The sequence below is a fragment of the Chelmon rostratus genome, chromosome 16 (assembly GCF_017976325.1).
Source record: "Chelmon rostratus isolate fCheRos1 chromosome 16, fCheRos1.pri, whole genome shotgun sequence".
Taxonomy (NCBI): Eukaryota; Metazoa; Chordata; class Actinopteri; order Chaetodontiformes; family Chaetodontidae; genus Chelmon; species Chelmon rostratus.
Genome location: NC_055673.1, coordinates 10,038,642 through 10,057,046, shown reverse-complemented (window position 1 = coordinate 10,057,046; position 18,405 = coordinate 10,038,642). Strand labels below are relative to the sequence as shown.

Below are 18,405 nucleotides of genomic sequence, written 5' to 3'. Positions count from 1 at the left end.
TGGTAATATTTCCCCAGCATCTCTACCTGTCAATACTGGTCCTGCCCCCGCCTGACCAACAGAGGCTTTCTATTGGCTGAAGACGGCGTGTCCGTCAAGCAATCGCAGCTGTGATTGGCTGTCGGTACCTGAACCGATGTCTTGCTATATGATGTCACCCCGTCAGGATGGACATGGTCTGCGCCATCGATTGTAAGGGTTTTATATGGACATTTATTACAAAATCGTCTTATTTGGCTTTAAATGCCTTACTTCCCCTTAAAACACGCTAGAGTCTGCGTTCATAATGTTTTTTTAGTGTCCTAGAGGTACCAAAATATACCGGAGTACCAAGACACAGAAGAAAGTTAGCTAGCAGTTTGTAGTGTATTTGAGGCTAATGGTTAAAGATGTCACTCATATAAGTTGGACTTCGGAACTTACTAAAGAAAGCTGGCTACTTCATTTTTTAGGAACTAAAAATTTGGTTTTAATTAGCAATGATTCATTAATGGCTTTATGAGCCACACAACATAAGCATTATTTCTAGTATATACTGCACACAAATATCTTATTTACTCAAATATTAGAAAATCTTAATACCATTAAAACACAACGCACTCAGTCTATTTCTGACACTTAGCAGTTTCTTACATGCTGCATCCAATGTCACCAAAAATGACTTTCTGCTTTTCCTAAAGTGTTTCTAAAGTTTTCTGTCATTCAGAGGACTTCAAGTGATTTCTTTATAGGCTCAACAACCTGCATCACTCCTATGTCGAGCTTACCATTTCATTTCCCCCTCTTGAAAGCTATTTGTCCGAACAGGCCATGTTACAATCCTCCATCAATCCCTCTAAAATAGCATTTTTTATTAACTCTGTTATGAAAAGATAATGTGGTTCAAAGATTTCAAGACAAACCACCATTACACCTTCAATCATACAGAAATCAGTTTATTAAAACAAAACATTAAATAAACATATTTACATGCAATCAAAATATGTGACATGTCAAAATACACTGTGTGAAGGTGTGAAAGGTATCGGTCAGCCTAATGTACAAAATGAGGCGTTTGTGGAGAGGCCCACTTTGCTCTTCATCCACATTTAATGCAGTCAAATGAGTCAGTGAGAACAACCTGCACTGGGGTCTTTGGCAGCTGTGGTCCCCTTAACAGTTTTTCAGCCGTAAGCATATTTGTCTGTTACGCCTTTATCATTTGGAGTCATCTGTCCACTCAGCTTCATCAATAGCTTCACAATAAGGCCAGCCTGTTTGGAAACAAAGAGCAGAAAAGCATTTTTATAATTTAACTTTACAATATTCAATTGAAGTTGTCATCCTTGAGAAGGGTTGACACTAAAATGTTCAGTTTTATAAATGGACAAAGATTTACCTGTTTAGTGTGCACAATGAAGTTCATTTTGTTGTCACCACTGTGTATCTGGAAGTACTGGTCAGCATGTCCAAGCTGCCACATGAATGTGCCATACTCTAAACTGATGAGAAGGACCTGGGAGCACAGAAAGAAAACAAATGATCATGCTGGGGTGTCCTGATTTGAGGTCTATACATGTTAAAACTCAGAGTGCTTTACATTTGGAGATCACATGGGACAATGTGGTGTATAGTTGAAATATAGAACAGAGAATAATTGATGGCAATACCTTGGTCTCCATATTCATAAGGTGTAGCCCCTTCGTGTTGACCCCGACGTAGACGCGTATGACTTTGTGGTTGCTGGCGCTGGCCTTGGTGTAGACCTGGCCTGTGAAGAAGGCCGCTCCGTAGGTTGGGATGTCCCAGCAGTTCTGCAGGAAGAGTCGCTGCAGGTGGTGCATCTCTTTACTGACCCCCTCGCTGGTGCTCAGGGCCTGTCAGAGAGGGAGAGAAAAGCCTGTCAACCGAGGGGGTGGTGGGGTTTCATTTAAAGACAGAGGAAATTTTACTATGAAAACTTGGAACATACCTTGTATTCGTGCAGAATCCTGTTGGTCCAGTGGTACGCTTTGCTTTTCACCTTGGATATCGGCACAATTGATTTCAGGTTTTCCTCACTGTTGAAAATGAAACACAGAGTAATTCGACTTTTTGCTTCATAAACCAACTCCAGCATTGTTCAAGATTTTTATTCAATGAAAAAACAAAGTTTTGAACTAAATCTGATGTCCATATGCTAATGTAAATATGATAAGAAACAGTGCTTTACTTGAGGAACCCTTGTTTATGCTTCTTGCTCTCATAGTTGCCATAGATTATCTGCAGGAGGAGGCTAGCCAGGGTGATGAGCTTGGTGTCTGGAGCGGGAAAGAAGCCTTTCAGGAGGCAGTGACGGGCCTCGTCGAACAGAATGAGGATGGCTAGAGGATCCTCTGCCTGGAACAAAACAGTAAGCAGCAAATGAGGACTTATACCTGACATGTTTCGAGTAGCCACATCAATCACCATCCCACATTTCCAGTCAAACTGTTCCTGACATTTCTAACTAAGTATGTTCTATAAACAAATAGCTTCTTGTACAAGACAAAGTGAGCTACCTTTTTCTCAATTTCAAGAGGCAGCCGGACGTCCCTGCGGAGGAAGAGCTGAGGTGTTTCCCTTTGAGGATCCAGCACTGTCAGGTCCGTCACAATCTCTGTCCAGATCCGCAGGTGCTGCAGGGGCTTGTGGTACGGCTTCAGCTGCAGGTCTGACACACAAAATCAACACAAATGTTACTGCAATGCTAAAACGTCTCTCCTCTGAAGTTGACTGAGTAGGTCATGGTGTGTGTTTCACATTTGGTTCTACAGTCACAGGATGAATTTGAGAGCATGTGTGTCTTATGAGTGAACTCACGGAGGTTCTCGGAGCAGATCCAGATTGTAAAGTACTGCTGGGTCTCCTGCGAAAGACGCATGCCCTCCATAATCTGCTGCACTGTCGTGTTGTTGCCGTGCTTCAGTTCCACAGAACGATATGAGCCGTCCATGCGGTAGATGCGCACCTTCTCATACTGTGGAACATACATACATATCATAAACAAAGTGAAGCAGCCTAGTCATTTTATTAATAAAAGTAAATACATTACAAAAAATGTACAGGACATGTTAGACTATAATTGTGGCGATAGCACCATCTAGTGACCAACAGACTTAACTGCAACAGAAAAATGTAAAATCAATACATAAGTTTTTGTTTACATTTCCCTCCAACACTTGTACTGATTTGTATTTGTACTTCCCTCTCATTACAATTCCTTTACAGACTCTGAGTTCTTTAGACAAATTGGGACACTATAGAATACTACATACATAAGAACAACAAAAAGAGCCTAAATAAAAAAAAAAAAAAAAAAGCAAAATGCAAGCATCATGAGATCAGCATGAATTCTCCAGTATAAACTGATGTGAGATTGGTGTAATATCTAAAAAATAATTTCGCAAATATTTATTGTCATGTTTACAATACAAGTACAATAATTAGATTAGTGTTTGATGTGTGACTCACAGGTTTGCTGTTGGCTTGCTGCAGAAGCTTCACTGTCTCCTCCCATTCGTTCTGTTTGTTCTCTTCACACACTTGCAGAGGGGATCTCTTCTGCTGGTCTTCTATGTGCTGGTGGTGGGAAAGTCAATATCAATATTTAATGGTCATAGTCTACCACTATAATTGTCGTGTGAAATGTGATACAGTGCATTGTAATACATAAATGCTTTGTCTAAAGCAGTCACTACACAAGTTGAATTTACAACATTTCTTTTTAACTTCCTGGTTTCACACAGTCTAGTAATGATCATCAAATGATGTCCATGTATATGTTCTGCATATATCTGTCTGTGTGCTGCTTTTACTGTAAGTGACATGCTTTACGTCATGATTTGTATTTCAAACTTGATTTTAGGCTGCCAATTTCATACCTGACCAGGGATTACAGATGAAAACTAGCCCCTTGGCCAATATTTATTAATGTGCACCATTCCAGAGTAGTGCAATGAAAAAATAAACAAAAATTGGCAAGCTGTAAACGTGTTATTAATGTATACTGCATCAACATTGGCAGAAGACCTCCTGTTTGTTTTTTGCATGTCCATTACTGAAAAAGGGACATTTAGATTCAGTTTAGCAAATAAGATAAAAAAGTAGTTCATGATCACACAATGTTTTCCTCTAACATTTTCTTTAACTCTGCATTAGAAGATTGTTTTATATTAACTTCTGCAATGCTTTACTCTAATTTTGATGCTTTTGCAAATGTAAAAGTTACTACATTGTATCTGAATGGAAAATAGTGCATGTAGCTGCAGTAGTGACACCAATATCATGTTAAAACATCAGGTTTCATACCCGGTCGATCTCAGGGTGCTGCAGCAAGAGTTGCACGATCTCTGCGTGGCCTCCTCTGGCCGCAAAGTGCAGAGGAGAGCTGAGCTGGCCGTTAAGCAAGTTCGGATTACAATTACCTTTCTCCAATAACAGCTTGGTTGCCTCGACCTTACCATGCCTGGATGGAACCAAACAGCTCATCATTAGCAAGACAAACCCAAATCCAAGACAACAAGAACCTTTGGATACGTTCTCAGGCTGTGAGGTGAGCAACAGACTCACCAGCAGGCATAATGAATGGGAGCCCAGTGGTCGCTGTCCAGCTGCTTAACTGAGAAACCGCTGTCCAGAAGCTTAGAGAGCAGCTCTGTGTCTCCTTCACAGGCGCTGCGGTGGAGGGGGAAGTCGTCCACCCACTGACGCTCCCTGCAGAGAATAGTAAATATTGTTTCCTTTTTAGATTTCATGATATAGGTTGGAAAGCAAAAGAAGTAGAGGAGAGGGGAGTCAGGAAAATGGTCGTTATCAAGCCTGTGACACAAAGGAAATGCTATTAAAACGAGACTCAAAGACTAATAATGTGGTTCGTGTAAGAATAATCCCTCACTTGTCTTCTGTCACACAGTTCGGACCGTGTTGCCACTTCTCCCTCTTAGGGATCTGGATCTTGGAGTAGTCGGGCGCTCCTAGCCCAAAGTATGGGTTGATGATAACTTTGTCCACCTGCAAACAAAGGGCAGGGTGTGCAGGAATGTAGGAGGGAAGATTAGACAAATACATCCATTCTCGTTTTTTCCCAGTTTTCTATGAAGTATCGCCTGGTGGTAAAAAGCCGACTCACCCGGTTGGTGTACTGCAGATCAGAACCATAAAGCGGGTTGAGGATGCACATGTCTGCCTTCTCCAGGGACATCATCTTGCTCTTAATCTCCAGAGCAGTGTAGCCCATGTGCAGACCCTCGTCACTCAGTTTGCCTTCACTGCTGTAGGCCGGGTTGCTGACGTTGGTCTTCACCCGCTCCATGGGTGCTGGTCTGAACAGCGCGGGGATGGCGTGAGGCACGGTGTGCTGCTCTGCTAACCATCTGTGGGGGTCAAAGGAGCAAAGTTACAGCTCGCTTTCCCCAAAGGCCTCATTCAAGAAGACCACGTTTTCAAATGAGTCCTCACTTGTCTAAGGCCAGAAGCATCTTGGAGGTGATGGAGCAGAAGTGAACGCTGGTCTCACTGCACACCCGCATGATGTCCTGGAAGCAGTAGAAGCTGGGGCTCCCAGCGCTGTAGACAGGCTTGCTATTGTCTGTTCAGAAGGATTTATTAATATATGTCATGTACATCTTAAACTATGTTTTACAATATCTGAAGCATTGATTTAGTACGATGGATTCTTAGTTTTTTTGCTCACCTTTAACACTGACTGGCACAACAAAAAGTGAGGCCTCTTTCCCTTCATTGTCTCCATCAAGGGGGAATTTCTTCATGTGCACCACACGCTTTCCTGAAACCCAAAATTGTGTTTAGATCAGTGATTCCTAATCTGAGACCTCAGGAACACCCCAACAGAAATTTGAGGGTGGAACAAAGAAGATGTCTTGAGCTCATTCATTCACAAGATAGAAATAATAATGAGTGTGAATATCACAAATGTCCCACACTCACCTATGAAGCCTTGGTTGTTGGATATGGGTCTGATTGTTTCATCAACGTAATCCAATATGGATTTGGATTTGTCTCCTCCTGCTTGGATCTTCGTCGCCAGGAGAACTTTCTTTCTTTTCTTTTCCTTCCCCTCCAAAGGCACCTCAATCAACAGTATCTGTACAGAAACCAGAGGAAACATGCAGTTAAAAACTGGACTTGAAAGGCTGTCAAGTGTTAAATCTCTTTAGACGTCACTGGCTGTTGTTGAGACCAGCAGGTGATCTGTTGGTTCAGTACGTTCTTGCCATATCAACATAATAGACTGCAAAAACCCATAAAGCATGTAAAACTATAAAGTGATAATAAGTAAGCAATAACCATAAAACCATGAAAGAATGGGGAAAACTAAATCCAACACATAGAAACACCACAGTTAAACACTTGATCCTTTGGGGTAATTAGCAGCCGCATCAAACGACCCACTAGATGAAGTGCTTTCACAACTTCTGCCCTATTGTCAGACTCATTTACCTCATAGGCTTTGGCTCTGTACTCCTTTGAGCTCAGGCTGACTTGACTCTTTGGGCGAATGACAGCGACAAACACATCCTCGAGGCTGTCCTCGTTGCCCATGCTGCTGACTTTTTCTCAGTCCCGACAAAACATTCTGCATGTGGGCCAAATGCTGTGGAGAGGCATCCCTGAAACAGAGGAGAAACACTGATAAGGCATCCAGCTTGTTTACATCAAGGTTAAAGCTGGAAAATTCTGGCTAAAGAAAAAACACTCGAACTGTACCCAACAAAAAAAAAAATACTAGTCATATGATGATAGTTTGATACAATTAGATTGATCAGTTAGTTTTTTTGCACACAATTTATCTAAAACTATTTTGATAACCGACTTATCGTTTAAGTTTACATTCTCTAGTTTCAGCTTCTGAAATGGGAGGATTTTGCTGCTTTTTTGACATTTTGTAGACTGAAATATTTGTCTGTTAATTGAGACAATAGTAGGTACACACATCACATTAATTAGTATGGTTAAAGAATTGTTAGAGGCAGCCTTGATTTAAACCAGACAGAGTGGTGGCCAAATAGGTCATTTCTCATAGAAATCTCACCTCAGATGGGTCAATAACTTATTATTAGTTTAATGAATCAGACCACACTACGTTTGTGGTACATATGGTTATATTATTTTACAAGCATAACACAATATATTTTTATCTTATCATTCAAAAAACAACCGTTATGCCTCACGACTGTGAATATAAAACATCATATTGTGGAGACTTATAGCATCTTTAACCCTTCCTTATGAACATATTATAATGATGAAATACAACGGCTTCAGGATTGTACTACTGTTCAAAGACATAGGTTGGCTGCATGTGTTGTACACAAATCAACGCAATAAAACAGAAAAGAAACAAAATACTGTCGAATAAAACTGTCAAACATTAACAGCTCTCAGTAGAGAAATCAACTTGTTGAGATCACAGAGGGGTCCCGCCCCGGAAACCAAACACTCTTTAGTATCGAAACAGTTATTACAGAAACTATATCATAAACTATATTATAGTCTACACCCCGTGCTGCTGGAGCTAAGCAGCGCTGACTTACTCTGGTCTACCAAAAAATACGATCAACTTTTTGACCCGAATCAGCAGCTGTAGCCGGGATGCTACACTCCCCATCACCGCTTTTCCGCTCGTTTGGGCAGCTGAAACTTACCGCAACCGACGTGACTTTTCCTCGAACGGACCTAACGCAGCTTTTCTCAGCTCTCAGTGACTTTCAGTTTGTTAAATGTTACGGTCCACAGCCAGGAGACAACTCCAGGCAAACTTCCAGCGAAGATATTCAAGCTAAAGTAGTTACTTAGCAGGCCTGTAACTTGGGGCAGGTCTGAAGCATAGACCGTATAAGACAGGTCTGTAGAGACAAACAGAGGAGTCGCGTTACGTTTCATTACAGCAGCTACGGTTGGACAACAGCGGACTCTGGCGGTGAGGGGGACTCACTGCAGCAGCATAAAAAAAATTACTAGCTGCTACAAGTCTCAGCATTGTTAGACTGGACTAGTTGCTAATTTCGGTTAAAATAACAACTGTTTTCTAAAATGAAGTCTACAACAATATAGTATATCGGTAATTACAGAGACATTATATGCAAAGTTTATCAGTTACTGATCTTTGGCAATATTGTTTTCTTTTTTCTTCTAATTTATGCCACAAAAATGCCAAAAATGGGGGAGACAGGTGGACAGCTGTTACAATATCCGCCCATCAGCACATTTGAAGCTCAGTAATTATTATTATTATTGTTGTTGTTGTTGTTGTTGTTGTTGTTATTACACACATTATATCTTATTTTTTATCTGTACAAGAAATAAACGGGAAAAAATGACAATTTGCTTTTTTAAGAGAACTTATGCACTAACATAAACATTATTTTCTTGGCTCTGAGCAGTTACTGGGAAACCAGCGGAGAAGTTGAAACCAAGAATTAACACTACTACTCCGAAACAACTCCCTTATAAAACGACAACTTGTAGTTTTTACTCAATGTAGTTTACTATAACAAACAGCAAAGAGAACAAGATAATCCTTAAATTTGAGAAGCTAGAACTGGAGAATATTTGCTGAAAAATTACTGAAAAGATTAATCGATGACTACAAAATGTTCTTCTTTTGTAATGAACATTCTTCTTTTTGTTGACTAATTGAATCTTAATGGCTGGTGGGCAGGCTGGGGTGTATTTGAGAGACTTATCACTGAAGCAGAAGTTCAAAATGTGTGTGTGGTTTAAGCTTGAACACACACAACAGAGCTGGAGTCAAAGATCGAACAAAGGGAGGAAGGCAGCATGTATTTAGTCTCTCATTAAGAAGAAGTGATTGCACCTGGGGGTGGTTCTTTCCTTTGCCTTTCCTGCTTGTGTTCATGTGACTATTTGAATGGATTCAAATAGTTAGACGTCAAGTTTTTGTTAGTTTAAGTTTACTGTTTATCTGGAATTATTTTGTTTAGGTTTAGGTGTATTCAGCACAAGTATTAAGAGCTGGTGTTTTTTTTCTAGCGGAGGGCAGTGTGTTCATATATGTTTGTGTGTGACATAGATACAAAGTATTGATCCATTTTTAATTCATAGCAATGCCTCCTAAAGACGGCTTTGGCACAACATGACTTTTTAATGTATAAATTGTTGGTCTTAGTGTCGGTGAAACAGATTTCACAAATATACAACTTGTTCAACTAATAGTTTGTACATTTTAATTGAAGAGATTGTATGAACCTTCAGCATATATTGACATGTGCTGTAACACAAACCAGCTGAAACACATAGTGGTCTCTTTGGAACAAAACGAAAAACAACAAAAAATAACACAATGTTGATGCTATAACTAAAATGCTGCAATAAGAATATCGAGCACAGCTCAAGTGCACAAAACATGAATTTGGCTTTATTTATACAATGTATATGTCTATGTATATGTATATTTCTATATATATATCAGAACATAATTTGTGTTTTTTCATTGGTCCACAGCTGAGCGTACAGATTGTTCCCAGTTTTGTCACCAAACCCAGAGGACGTCCTCTCTCTGCTGGACCATGTTCAGGAGCTGTCTTTGCACTGGCTGAGCACCTCCTGCATCTTCTTCTGAATGTCCTCCACCCTCTTGGCCCACTTGTCCCGCACCTCGTCTTCATCATCCTCTGTCACAGCTGTGTAGGCCATGAGGGCGATGAGGCCCATGTGGAACAGGTGGGTGATGTGTGAACAGTGGCGCTCCATGATCTCACGGTTGCCGTCGCAGCTGTCCAGGTACACCTTCAGCAGAGTTCTTCCAAACAGCAAATTGGTACCCATCACACCACGGTAGTACACATCCAGGCTCAGATCACTCTTGTCTCTCTCATAAATCCTCTCAAAGGTCTCCATATGGCGCTGGGTGTTGTCTGGATCTTTCTTCACCTGTGCCACCATGCTGTTGAAGGCAGCATACTGGTGCTTGATGTACTCCTCGTACCGGCCATAGGTTTCATTCACCTCATCAATTCTGATTTTTTTAAGACACTGGTGGTTCTTTTGGGAGATGCTTTCCAGTTTGGTGTTGATTGCCTGGAAATCCTTGTCCAGAGCATGGCCTTCCTCATTAATCAGGCCCTTGCGAGCCACCCCAACCAGGGAGGAGACTATGCCAAAGATGGGGTCAATGGAGGAGGCGAAGGAGGACACCTTCTCCACGCAGCACAGCACCTTGGCTGCAGTTTTCTTGATCTTTTCTGCATCAGCCATCGCCGCTGCTTTTCTTCTGCCACTTTAAGCTTCACACAGTGAGTCTGGTGGCTCTAAAGATAAAAAAGCACCATGTTAGCTTAGCCACAGTCTAAGAGCTTAAACAAAAGGGTTGGTCACAAGAGGGTCTCAAGTGTTGCTTCTTCTTGCATTACCCTAAAAATTAAGCTCATGGCTAACTCTCAGGTTGCTGGTACTACAGCACACATGTCACCAGCTGCTGCACATACGCCACATTGTAGAAGGTGTCATCTTACACTCTAATATTACTAGCAACAGGTCGTAATGAGGGCTCATGTTGTCTGCAGGGCTTCACCATGTGAGCCGAGGAGGAAACAAGGACAGGCAGAAATGAATATTTTAATTGTAGTTTAACTCTTACCACTATTTTCTTGATAAGAAAAAACAGTTTCCCAAAGCCTACGTTGACATGTTAAAATTGACCATTTTGTCCAACCAAATGTCTGAAACCCAAAAATATTTAGTTAAATATGTTAGAAGACTAAGAAGAACTACAAATATTCACACCTGAGTTGCTGGAATTAGTTAACTTTTGGAATTTCAGTTTTTATAAAAAAAAAAAAGACTCAAACAATTAATTGATTAATCATCAAAATATTTGCAGAATATTTTTTTGTAAATCAACTAATTGTTGCAGCCAAAGAGGAAACTTGTTTTTCTTCTTCCACAACATTACAAGAATAAACATTTAGTTAAAAAATGAGCTATTGTATTATAAGTATTGTGTTTCGGGAAGTAATTTTCCAACACTGTTTTTAATAAAGCACTGTAGTATTACAGATATATATATATATATATATATATATAGATATATATATATACAGACCACAGACCCAAATCCAATACTAAAACATCTTTCTCATAGCTTTGGCATTAATCATCCTTGTCAATGTTGTCCTCCTGGAAAAATAACTCAGGGACAACAGTGGGTGTGTCTTCGTAGCAACACAAGAAAAACTGGAAATAAACAAATGGTTACAGGCTGTGACCTTCCATATGCCACCTTTAACACTTCAGATAACATCCAGTGGCTATTTGGCACCTTTAACTGTAACTCAGGATGTGTTACTGTATTTGTTTTCAAGGCTGTTTCTCTCATTTCCTGATTCTCAGCCACACACACACACACACGACTCCACCATTTTTTATTTGCATTTTATCAGCCCCAGCTGACTCAGCTATCACACAGAGTTTAAGCATCCTTCAGATCACAAATTACAAAGCACTGAGACGACAGATGTTTACTCACCAGAGATAAAAGCGTTGGTATCCTTCTGTCTACTGAAGCCGTCTGACTCTCCTTTCCACCATTTTCCTCCCTAGTCAAATGAGGACAGCCCCTTCCTGCCAAATATGGAAGTACACACGAGGAAGTGACTCATGCGAGCCCTGTGCTGATTGGATGAGGGGGGTTCTTACAGATGCACTGCGGCTGCAAGCTCCGACCACAGGCTGCAACACAGGGTGTGAATGACAGAGTTCATTTTTTTTGTTTTAATTGCAGGTCCGCACACCTTCCAAACCAGTATGCCTGACCAAATACCACAGAAGTTACCAGTAGACAGAAGTGAAAGACATTGTCACACTTTATGATCTGGAAACAGAATCATTTTCAGTGTTTCATCACTGCAGTATCACTGAGTGTTATTAGAATTACAGAACTTATAAATATTGGCAATAATCAATCCTTTTTGTCCAGACTGATAAGTATTGACAAGTATTTTAGCAGCTACACTCACAGAGCATGAGGATCAGGGTCATTGTACTGAATTACACAAGATATATTTTCTCACTTATGTCAGTTGGTCTCAAGATTAGCAGATGGATTTGGTTTTATTTGCCAAAGTTTTGAAATACAGTGGAGAAAAGCTGACTTTTGTTTGCAGCACAAATTACTGCTGTTCACAAGAAGTTCAAATAAAATCAAAGCTCCACTGAATGGCAATATACCATCAGGGGTAAGAGAGAAACAAGACTTATTTTTTAAAAGAACTATAAAATATAATTCCATCAGACTAAATGTTCTTAGAAAGACGAAGTCTACAGAAATCATGCTGACAATGTGAACATCTATTTTATTTTCTATCAAACCTCCAGGGCTTTCTCTCTCTGTCCATGCTCTGCAGTTTCTTCTAGATGTCCCCGACACTCTTGGTCCACTTCTTCGGAATTTTGTCCATCATCATCATTGTTGGTAGCAGCTCTGTGGGCTATGGCATTGACAAGAAAAGGTAAGCTAATTTTACAGAATACATTTCATACACAAAGGTAATTTCAAGTGCTTTATGTAATTTGAATGGATTTTGTACCAGTAGAGGATTTGAAAATGTATCACTTTGGTGCTATCTGGTGGTAGTGTAAAGAATTACACTGTGACGCACAGGAGTTCATGCTGCCTCCTCATCAGCTTCCTGCATATCAAGCCCCTTAAATACCATTTTATTTCAGATTCACCAGACTCTATGAACAGATCATCAAATGTATTCATGTCACATTGATTAACACTATTGTTGATACAGACACTGACAACAGCATGTTTTATAATGTAACACTGGCTTTAAGCACACACATAAACACATTTTTCCATGTACTTCACTGTTTATTTTACCAAAATGCTGAATGTTTTCATTGCACTGCATTGTATAAGCTACAGAAAGCACTACTGGTTTCCAGCGTTCACCTGGATTCACCTGGATTCACCTGGCCTGATTATTATGATAAAACTGCAGGAATTTCTATTCTTTGCACTCTGGGTGTATAATCTGTATTAACAGCTAACCAAATATTTTTCAGCAGGACAAGGACAAGTGTGTTTCGTAATATTTGACTTCCCGCATAGTGATATGCAACGAATCTGGAAAACATCTGCAGACGTTTCCATGTACTATACACACACACACACACACACACTCCCTGACCCCTGAGAGCTGAGGACCTCACGTCCCTTCAGCCTGCGTCCTCTGACGGGACGAGCTGTGCTGAGATGAATTTTTCTTTGGGATGTTTGTCCAGAAAAATTAGTTTCAAACATGTTTGTCGTAATGATGTCACTCATACAGTAGAGGAGCTCTTTTTCATTTTTTCAGGCCAGTAGATGTTGAGGGAAGGAGTTGAGGGAGCTGCAGTCTGAACCTGGTCTAGCGATAGCTTGAGGCTATATTAAACTTTGAATAGTGTAGCAGCTACCACTGGCACCACATGTGGAGGTTACCTTGCTTTTGCCATCATCATTCATCTGCTTATACAAAACTTATGATTTTATTGTTTATATAACAAATTAGTGAACATTTGGTGCTCCATGGTTTCATCAGCTTATTTCAAAACTGTCATGAAATAAGGCCTACTGTTATGCTGTCATGGTTGCAATCCATACTTCCAGGATTTTAACCTGAGAAAGAAGGGAAACTGGAGCGCACTGATCAGCTTGCAGCCTCTAGATAGCGAGAAGACATGTCTGTACAGCAGCTGTGTCTTCTTCTGAGTCCAACTGAAGTGTAAGTTGATCACTGCGATCTCGTTTCACACCTCTCTCTCTTTATTGTTCTTTGTCTGAAAAGCAACAGATTCAGGATGCCCTTGCTGGATGACCAAAATAACTGAGTCTGTCAAGACTTACCACTTTAACATTGTCACAGAGAGGCCAAGCTTTTCTGAGCTTTTTGGGGCTTTCACTCACTGATAAGAAACCCTGTGGGAAAACATTCACCTGTTGATGTTCATAGACTAAAACAAGTGCTTTCTGAGTGATTATTAAGTCATGCTACCGACCAGATTTAAATGTATTTTACATGTTTTAGCCTGTTACACTTGACAGATTTGTTAAATAAGGTTAGGTGCTATGGCCATATTATAACAAGGCAAACATCCTCAAGATGGACCTAAAGAAAACTTTAACATCGCCCAGAAGCCCAACACTCACCTCACAAACTCATTAGATTTTTTGATCCACTTCCATGACCAGATTTTGCGATTTTTCATGTGTTTCTGAACCACAATAAGTGAGGGACGAGATCAAATAAATGCCCCTGACACACACGAACACACCCCTCTGCTCCCACCCCTGCTCTGTAACGTAGAGCTCAGCTGCTCCTCTATGGTATTTCCCACAATAACATCCCAGGTCGACTCAGTGACTCTGTCATTTTGCCTCTGACCCCTCCACTCCTCTCTCTCTCTGTCTCCCTCTTTCTGTCCACAGTCACCCGGAGCCGACTGAGGACGAACACCTTCTGGTTTCAGGTATGAACCGGGGCGGACGAGAGCAGCACATCAGCACATCAGCAGGTTTGACACAGCAGCAGTGGATGGTTTGGTTCAGTTCTGGGATTAGAAAGGTTTAAGCCTGCCATTGAAATGGCCCAGAGGGGTGAGCTGGGGTCAACCTCAGCCCAGAGCAGGATCGAATTGTTTCCACTGTTTGTTTGATTTTTGTATTGGTTGACATACTTTTGGGAGGAGAAAGTGTTTTTCTTTTTCTTTTTTAGTGATATGCCCATAAATGTTAGCCTGGGAGAGAATTAGAGTTGAGAATTAGAGAGGAAATGTAGTTTTACTATCTATTCTGTTTTGTTCTCATAATTTGAAGTAGCCCTACAACAGGTTGGCTTTTTGAAATAATTTCTTAGGACATCATCAACATCTTAGTTGGGAAAATATTCCATATTATCAAAATGTTTAAAAATACTTGAAGGAATTATACAGTCAGTCTAAACAGGTGCAGAGTGAGGATGGAAAGTCATATCATCCAAATGTAGAATTGGCTTTTGCATCTTCTGAGTGATCCACATCATCAACCAGCACAGATGTAAAGTATGTTTGATTATTGCTCTCTTTGTTCTGCTGACCCCTTTATTGATAGTTTATTATCAGGTACAGTATATATTGTTCCTGCACTGGCTAATTAAACGATCATTTTACTGGCCTGTTTGTTATTCACTTTACATTTAGCTTAATGTTGTCTTCAGTTCTTTTTTGTTTTTTGCCTCTTCCTCTGCTGATAATAGACGCTGTCATCAGAGCTGATCAGACATGATGAAAATGCAGAAGATATTGGTTAACCTGACGGTACTAGTGGGGTGAGTAAATTGAAAATGCATCATATTGATAAAATTATCATTCTAATAGACTAAATAATGTTGTATTTGTTTGCATTCCCATTTCAGTTGAATGCAACTTTTTTATCCAAAAGGCAATTTAGCACGAAAGGCTTTAAGCTTAAACACTACATGTGAAATACATTAATAGATACATATAAAATATATATAAACATACAAAAACATCTAAAAGACACAGACTAAGCAAGATCAAAATGACAGAGGAATAACTCAGAATAATAAAGTACAGTAAAGCATTCCTCAGATTAATAAGGCATAATTCCCATTTTCGGTTTTATATCACATTATTATTTGAAGTTAGTAATGATTAAGATATCCTATTGTTAATTCAGACCATGCAACTGCTTAAAGTTGGACATTCCATCTTTACTTGGACAAACATATAGAAAATATAGGAATATATCAAAAGTAAAATATAAAAAAACAGTACTTTTATCATCGTTATTGGCAGTTACAGTCTCAAGGGGCTTTAAAACTCCCACATCATTAAGGATAAAAGTCCAACCACTGACATTCTCTAAAGAAAAATCTCCTGTGAAAACCAGATGCATTTACTACAAAGACGATGCCTCTGACAAATCTCACTTATTTTTTAGAGTCATTGGTTTGGGTCTCGGGGCCATTCAGGGACCTGACTATGACGACACACCCAACCCAGAGTTCCTCAACCCGTCCTGGATGGCCAGCATCCCTGATGATCAGCCGCTGTCTGAGGTCACCATGCCTGGGACGCACAACACCATGGCCGTGTACGGCGGTGTGTACGCTGAGTGCCAGACCTGGAGCCTGGCCTCCCAGCTCCAAGCCGGCGTCCGCTTCCTGGACATCCGTGTCCGTCACGTCAATGGGAACCTCACCATCCATCACGGGGTGTCGTATCAACGGGCGCACTTTGGCCACGTGCTGGAGGGTGTGTCTGACTTCCTCCGAGAGTATCCCACTGAAACAGTGCTGATGCGTCTGAAGGAGGAGTTCAGTGAGACGGGCAACATATACGGTGCTGTGGTAGACTACATCCATCGCTATGCTCACTGGGACCTGCTGTGGCACAGCCGGCTCGTGCCGACCATGGCAGAGGCCCGAGGGAAACTCATAGTCCTGCAAGAGTTTTCTGGGCCAGACTTGGGAATGCGCTATGGTTCCCTGGATATAGCTGATGACTGGAAGGTATAAAATGTCACAAATTTCACAGTAAAAATCAACACACACACACACACACACACATCAAACCCAACAACAAAGGGGGAAAATGCAGAAAAGGTTGCTAGATCTTATAAAACAGTCCAGTTGAACCAGCAGTGGTATGCTTTAGCTGGTTGAGTTTGAGGTGTACCATCACATCCTCCAGTCAGCATGTACAAACTGATGGGGCAGTTTTATTTTCATTTGAGTTGAGCAAACAGTGTAGAAAAGGCCGCAACTAAAGCTTGGTTAAATGGTCAGGATAAAAAAAGCACACATACATTTGAAGGGGTATTAAAATCACCTGGCAAACAGGAACAAAACATATGGCTGAGGGTACTGGATTGTAAGCAAGTCATAAAAACATAATGTAATAACTCATTAAATATTTTCAGAATTGAAATGAATGTTTTTGACTGATTTGCTTTTCCCTGCAGGTACCCACACTTCTGAATGTGGAGGAGAAATGGCAGAGCGTCTATAACCACCTGGAGGCTGCACCTACAGGAAACAAGGCCCAGATTTTCCTCACCTACAGCAGTGGAGCCGGTGTGCTTGCGTACCCCAGAGTCATCGCTCAGCGCATCAATGCACAGCTGTACGACTACCTGAGGGCCAAGACGGACCTGAACCAGCGCCTTGGAATCATCTGCATGGACTTCCCTGCTGCTCCAATTATTCAAATGATCATTGACTTCCAACTGAGAGAGGTCAGAAAGAGAAGTCAGGCCTTTAACCCAGTACCCAGGAAGGCAAGTTTGAAACATGTAATTTCTTCACTGAGGGAGAGGAGAATCAAACATTAGGGGGTGAACAGCAGACTGGTCAATGAATGCACCACAATGAGAAACAGAGCTCGAATTCAATAGTGAAGTGTAACCATACGACTCTACTGTAATGAACCTCTGATGAAACTTCTCATTGTGTCACTCACCAAAGATAGTGGCAGCAAAATAAAACGTCACATGAAAATCACTGACTGTTTTCAATAACAACTGAAAATAAACTGCTGTGGAAACTGCGAAAGTGCATTTCAATTGCTGTTTTGACTCAGTTTGTGAATATGCATCATCAGTCAGGTCACAAAGCCAAAATAAGCTGAATAAATAACAATAAAGTTCTGCTCCACCCAAGAACACCAAGCCAACTGCTGATAGAGATTTTGCAGAGTCCGCTTCTCTTTGAATCTGGAGTTGTGTTTGAATGGGGACGGATGTAAGCAGTGGTGAGAGAAGTACTCAGGTCTTTTACATACAGTAAGTAAAAGTAGCAATACCACAGTGTAAAAATACTCTGTTACAAGTCAAAGTCCTAGAAGAAGAATCAGAATCTTACTGCAGTAAAAGTAGACAAGTATTAGTATTGAAACATACTTAAAGTACCAACAGTCAAAGTGCTGAATGGCCCATTTCAGAATAGTATAAAATTGATTATAATGATTTGTGCATTAATGTGTTCAATATCATTGCAGCTGGTAAAGGTGGGGCCATATAAAACATGATAATTTACTAGTTGATTTAAATATTATATTAATAATTTGAATCTGCACAGTAATGAGTGGCTGTAGTGGGGTAAGAAGTATAACATTTGTCCTCCAAAATGTGGTAAAAGTATAAAGTAGCATGAAATGCAAATGCTCGAGTGACATAATGGTACCTCAAAATTGTGCTTTGCGGTCGTGGTTCGTCGTCACAGGGTGGCAGTGCTGCTGCAGAGCCATGAAGCTGTGTTGGCACCATCATCCTGTTCTGGCTCGCTGGTGTGTGAGGTGATGGAGGTGTGTCTCAAAACACTTCAACTGTCACAATGCTGTTTTAGAAAGAAAGTTTTAAAAGAAAGAAGAAGCAAGTAA

General features: G+C 40.6%; 3 protein-coding genes across 3 annotated transcripts; 1 reads left to right on the top strand and 2 right to left on the bottom strand.

Moving 5' to 3' along the window:
* Positions 1–919: 919 nt before the first annotated feature.
* On the bottom strand, positions 920–7,852 carry krit1 (KRIT1 ankyrin repeat containing). Its single transcript, XM_041955451.1, has 17 exons — positions 7,665–7,852; positions 6,460–6,629; positions 5,947–6,103; positions 5,693–5,785; positions 5,458–5,587; positions 5,129–5,372; positions 4,895–5,010; positions 4,570–4,713; positions 4,309–4,465; positions 3,472–3,579; positions 2,821–2,977; positions 2,520–2,671; positions 2,192–2,358; positions 1,952–2,039; positions 1,650–1,856; positions 1,379–1,495; positions 920–1,253 (listed from the first exon to the last, which is right to left on the bottom strand). The coding sequence occupies exons 2-17, from the start codon at positions 6,559–6,561 to the stop codon at positions 1,164–1,166; spliced, it is 2,229 nt and encodes a 742-aa protein (XP_041811385.1). The 5' UTR covers positions 6,562–6,629; positions 7,665–7,852; the 3' UTR covers positions 920–1,163.
* A 1,331-nt stretch (positions 7,853–9,183) lies between these two features.
* Positions 9,184–11,597, bottom strand: rpz2 (rapunzel 2). The gene is made up of 2 exons (XM_041955607.1): positions 11,507–11,597; positions 9,184–10,289 (listed from the first exon to the last, which is right to left on the bottom strand). The coding sequence occupies exon 2, from the start codon at positions 10,234–10,236 to the stop codon at positions 9,553–9,555; it is 684 nt and encodes a 227-aa protein (XP_041811541.1). The 5' UTR covers positions 10,237–10,289; positions 11,507–11,597; the 3' UTR covers positions 9,184–9,552.
* A 796-nt stretch (positions 11,598–12,393) lies between these two features.
* Positions 12,394–17,450, top strand: si:dkey-266f7.9 (uncharacterized protein LOC100006223 homolog). Its single transcript, XM_041955954.1, has 3 exons — positions 12,394–12,488; positions 15,968–16,538; positions 16,991–17,450. The coding sequence occupies exons 1-3, from the start codon at positions 12,394–12,396 to the stop codon at positions 17,357–17,359; spliced, it is 1,035 nt and encodes a 344-aa protein (XP_041811888.1). The 3' UTR covers positions 17,360–17,450.
* Positions 17,451–18,405: the final 955 nt, after the last annotated feature.

Coding starts and splice junctions, on each gene's coding strand:
- krit1 (XM_041955451.1), bottom strand. CDS start 6,561: ATGGGCAACGAGGACAGCCTCGAGGATGTGTTTGTCGCTGTCATTCGC. Junction 5,786..5,946: donor CAACAACCAAGGCTTCATAG/GTGAGTGTGGGA, acceptor TTTGGGTTTCAG/GAAAGCGTGTGGTGCACATG. Junction 2,040..2,191: donor CATAAACAAGGGTTCCTCAA/GTAAAGCACTGT, acceptor CATTTTCAACAG/TGAGGAAAACCTGAAATCAA.
- rpz2 (XM_041955607.1), bottom strand. CDS start 10,236: ATGGCTGATGCAGAAAAGATCAAGAAAACTGCAGCCAAGGTGCTGTGC.
- si:dkey-266f7.9 (XM_041955954.1), top strand. CDS start 12,394: ATGTCCCCGACACTCTTGGTCCACTTCTTCGGAATTTTGTCCATCATC. Junction 12,489..15,967: donor TATGGCATTGACAAGAAAAG/GTAAGCTAATTT, acceptor CTTATTTTTTAG/AGTCATTGGTTTGGGTCTCG. Junction 16,539..16,990: donor ATATAGCTGATGACTGGAAG/GTATAAAATGTC, acceptor TTTTCCCTGCAG/GTACCCACACTTCTGAATGT.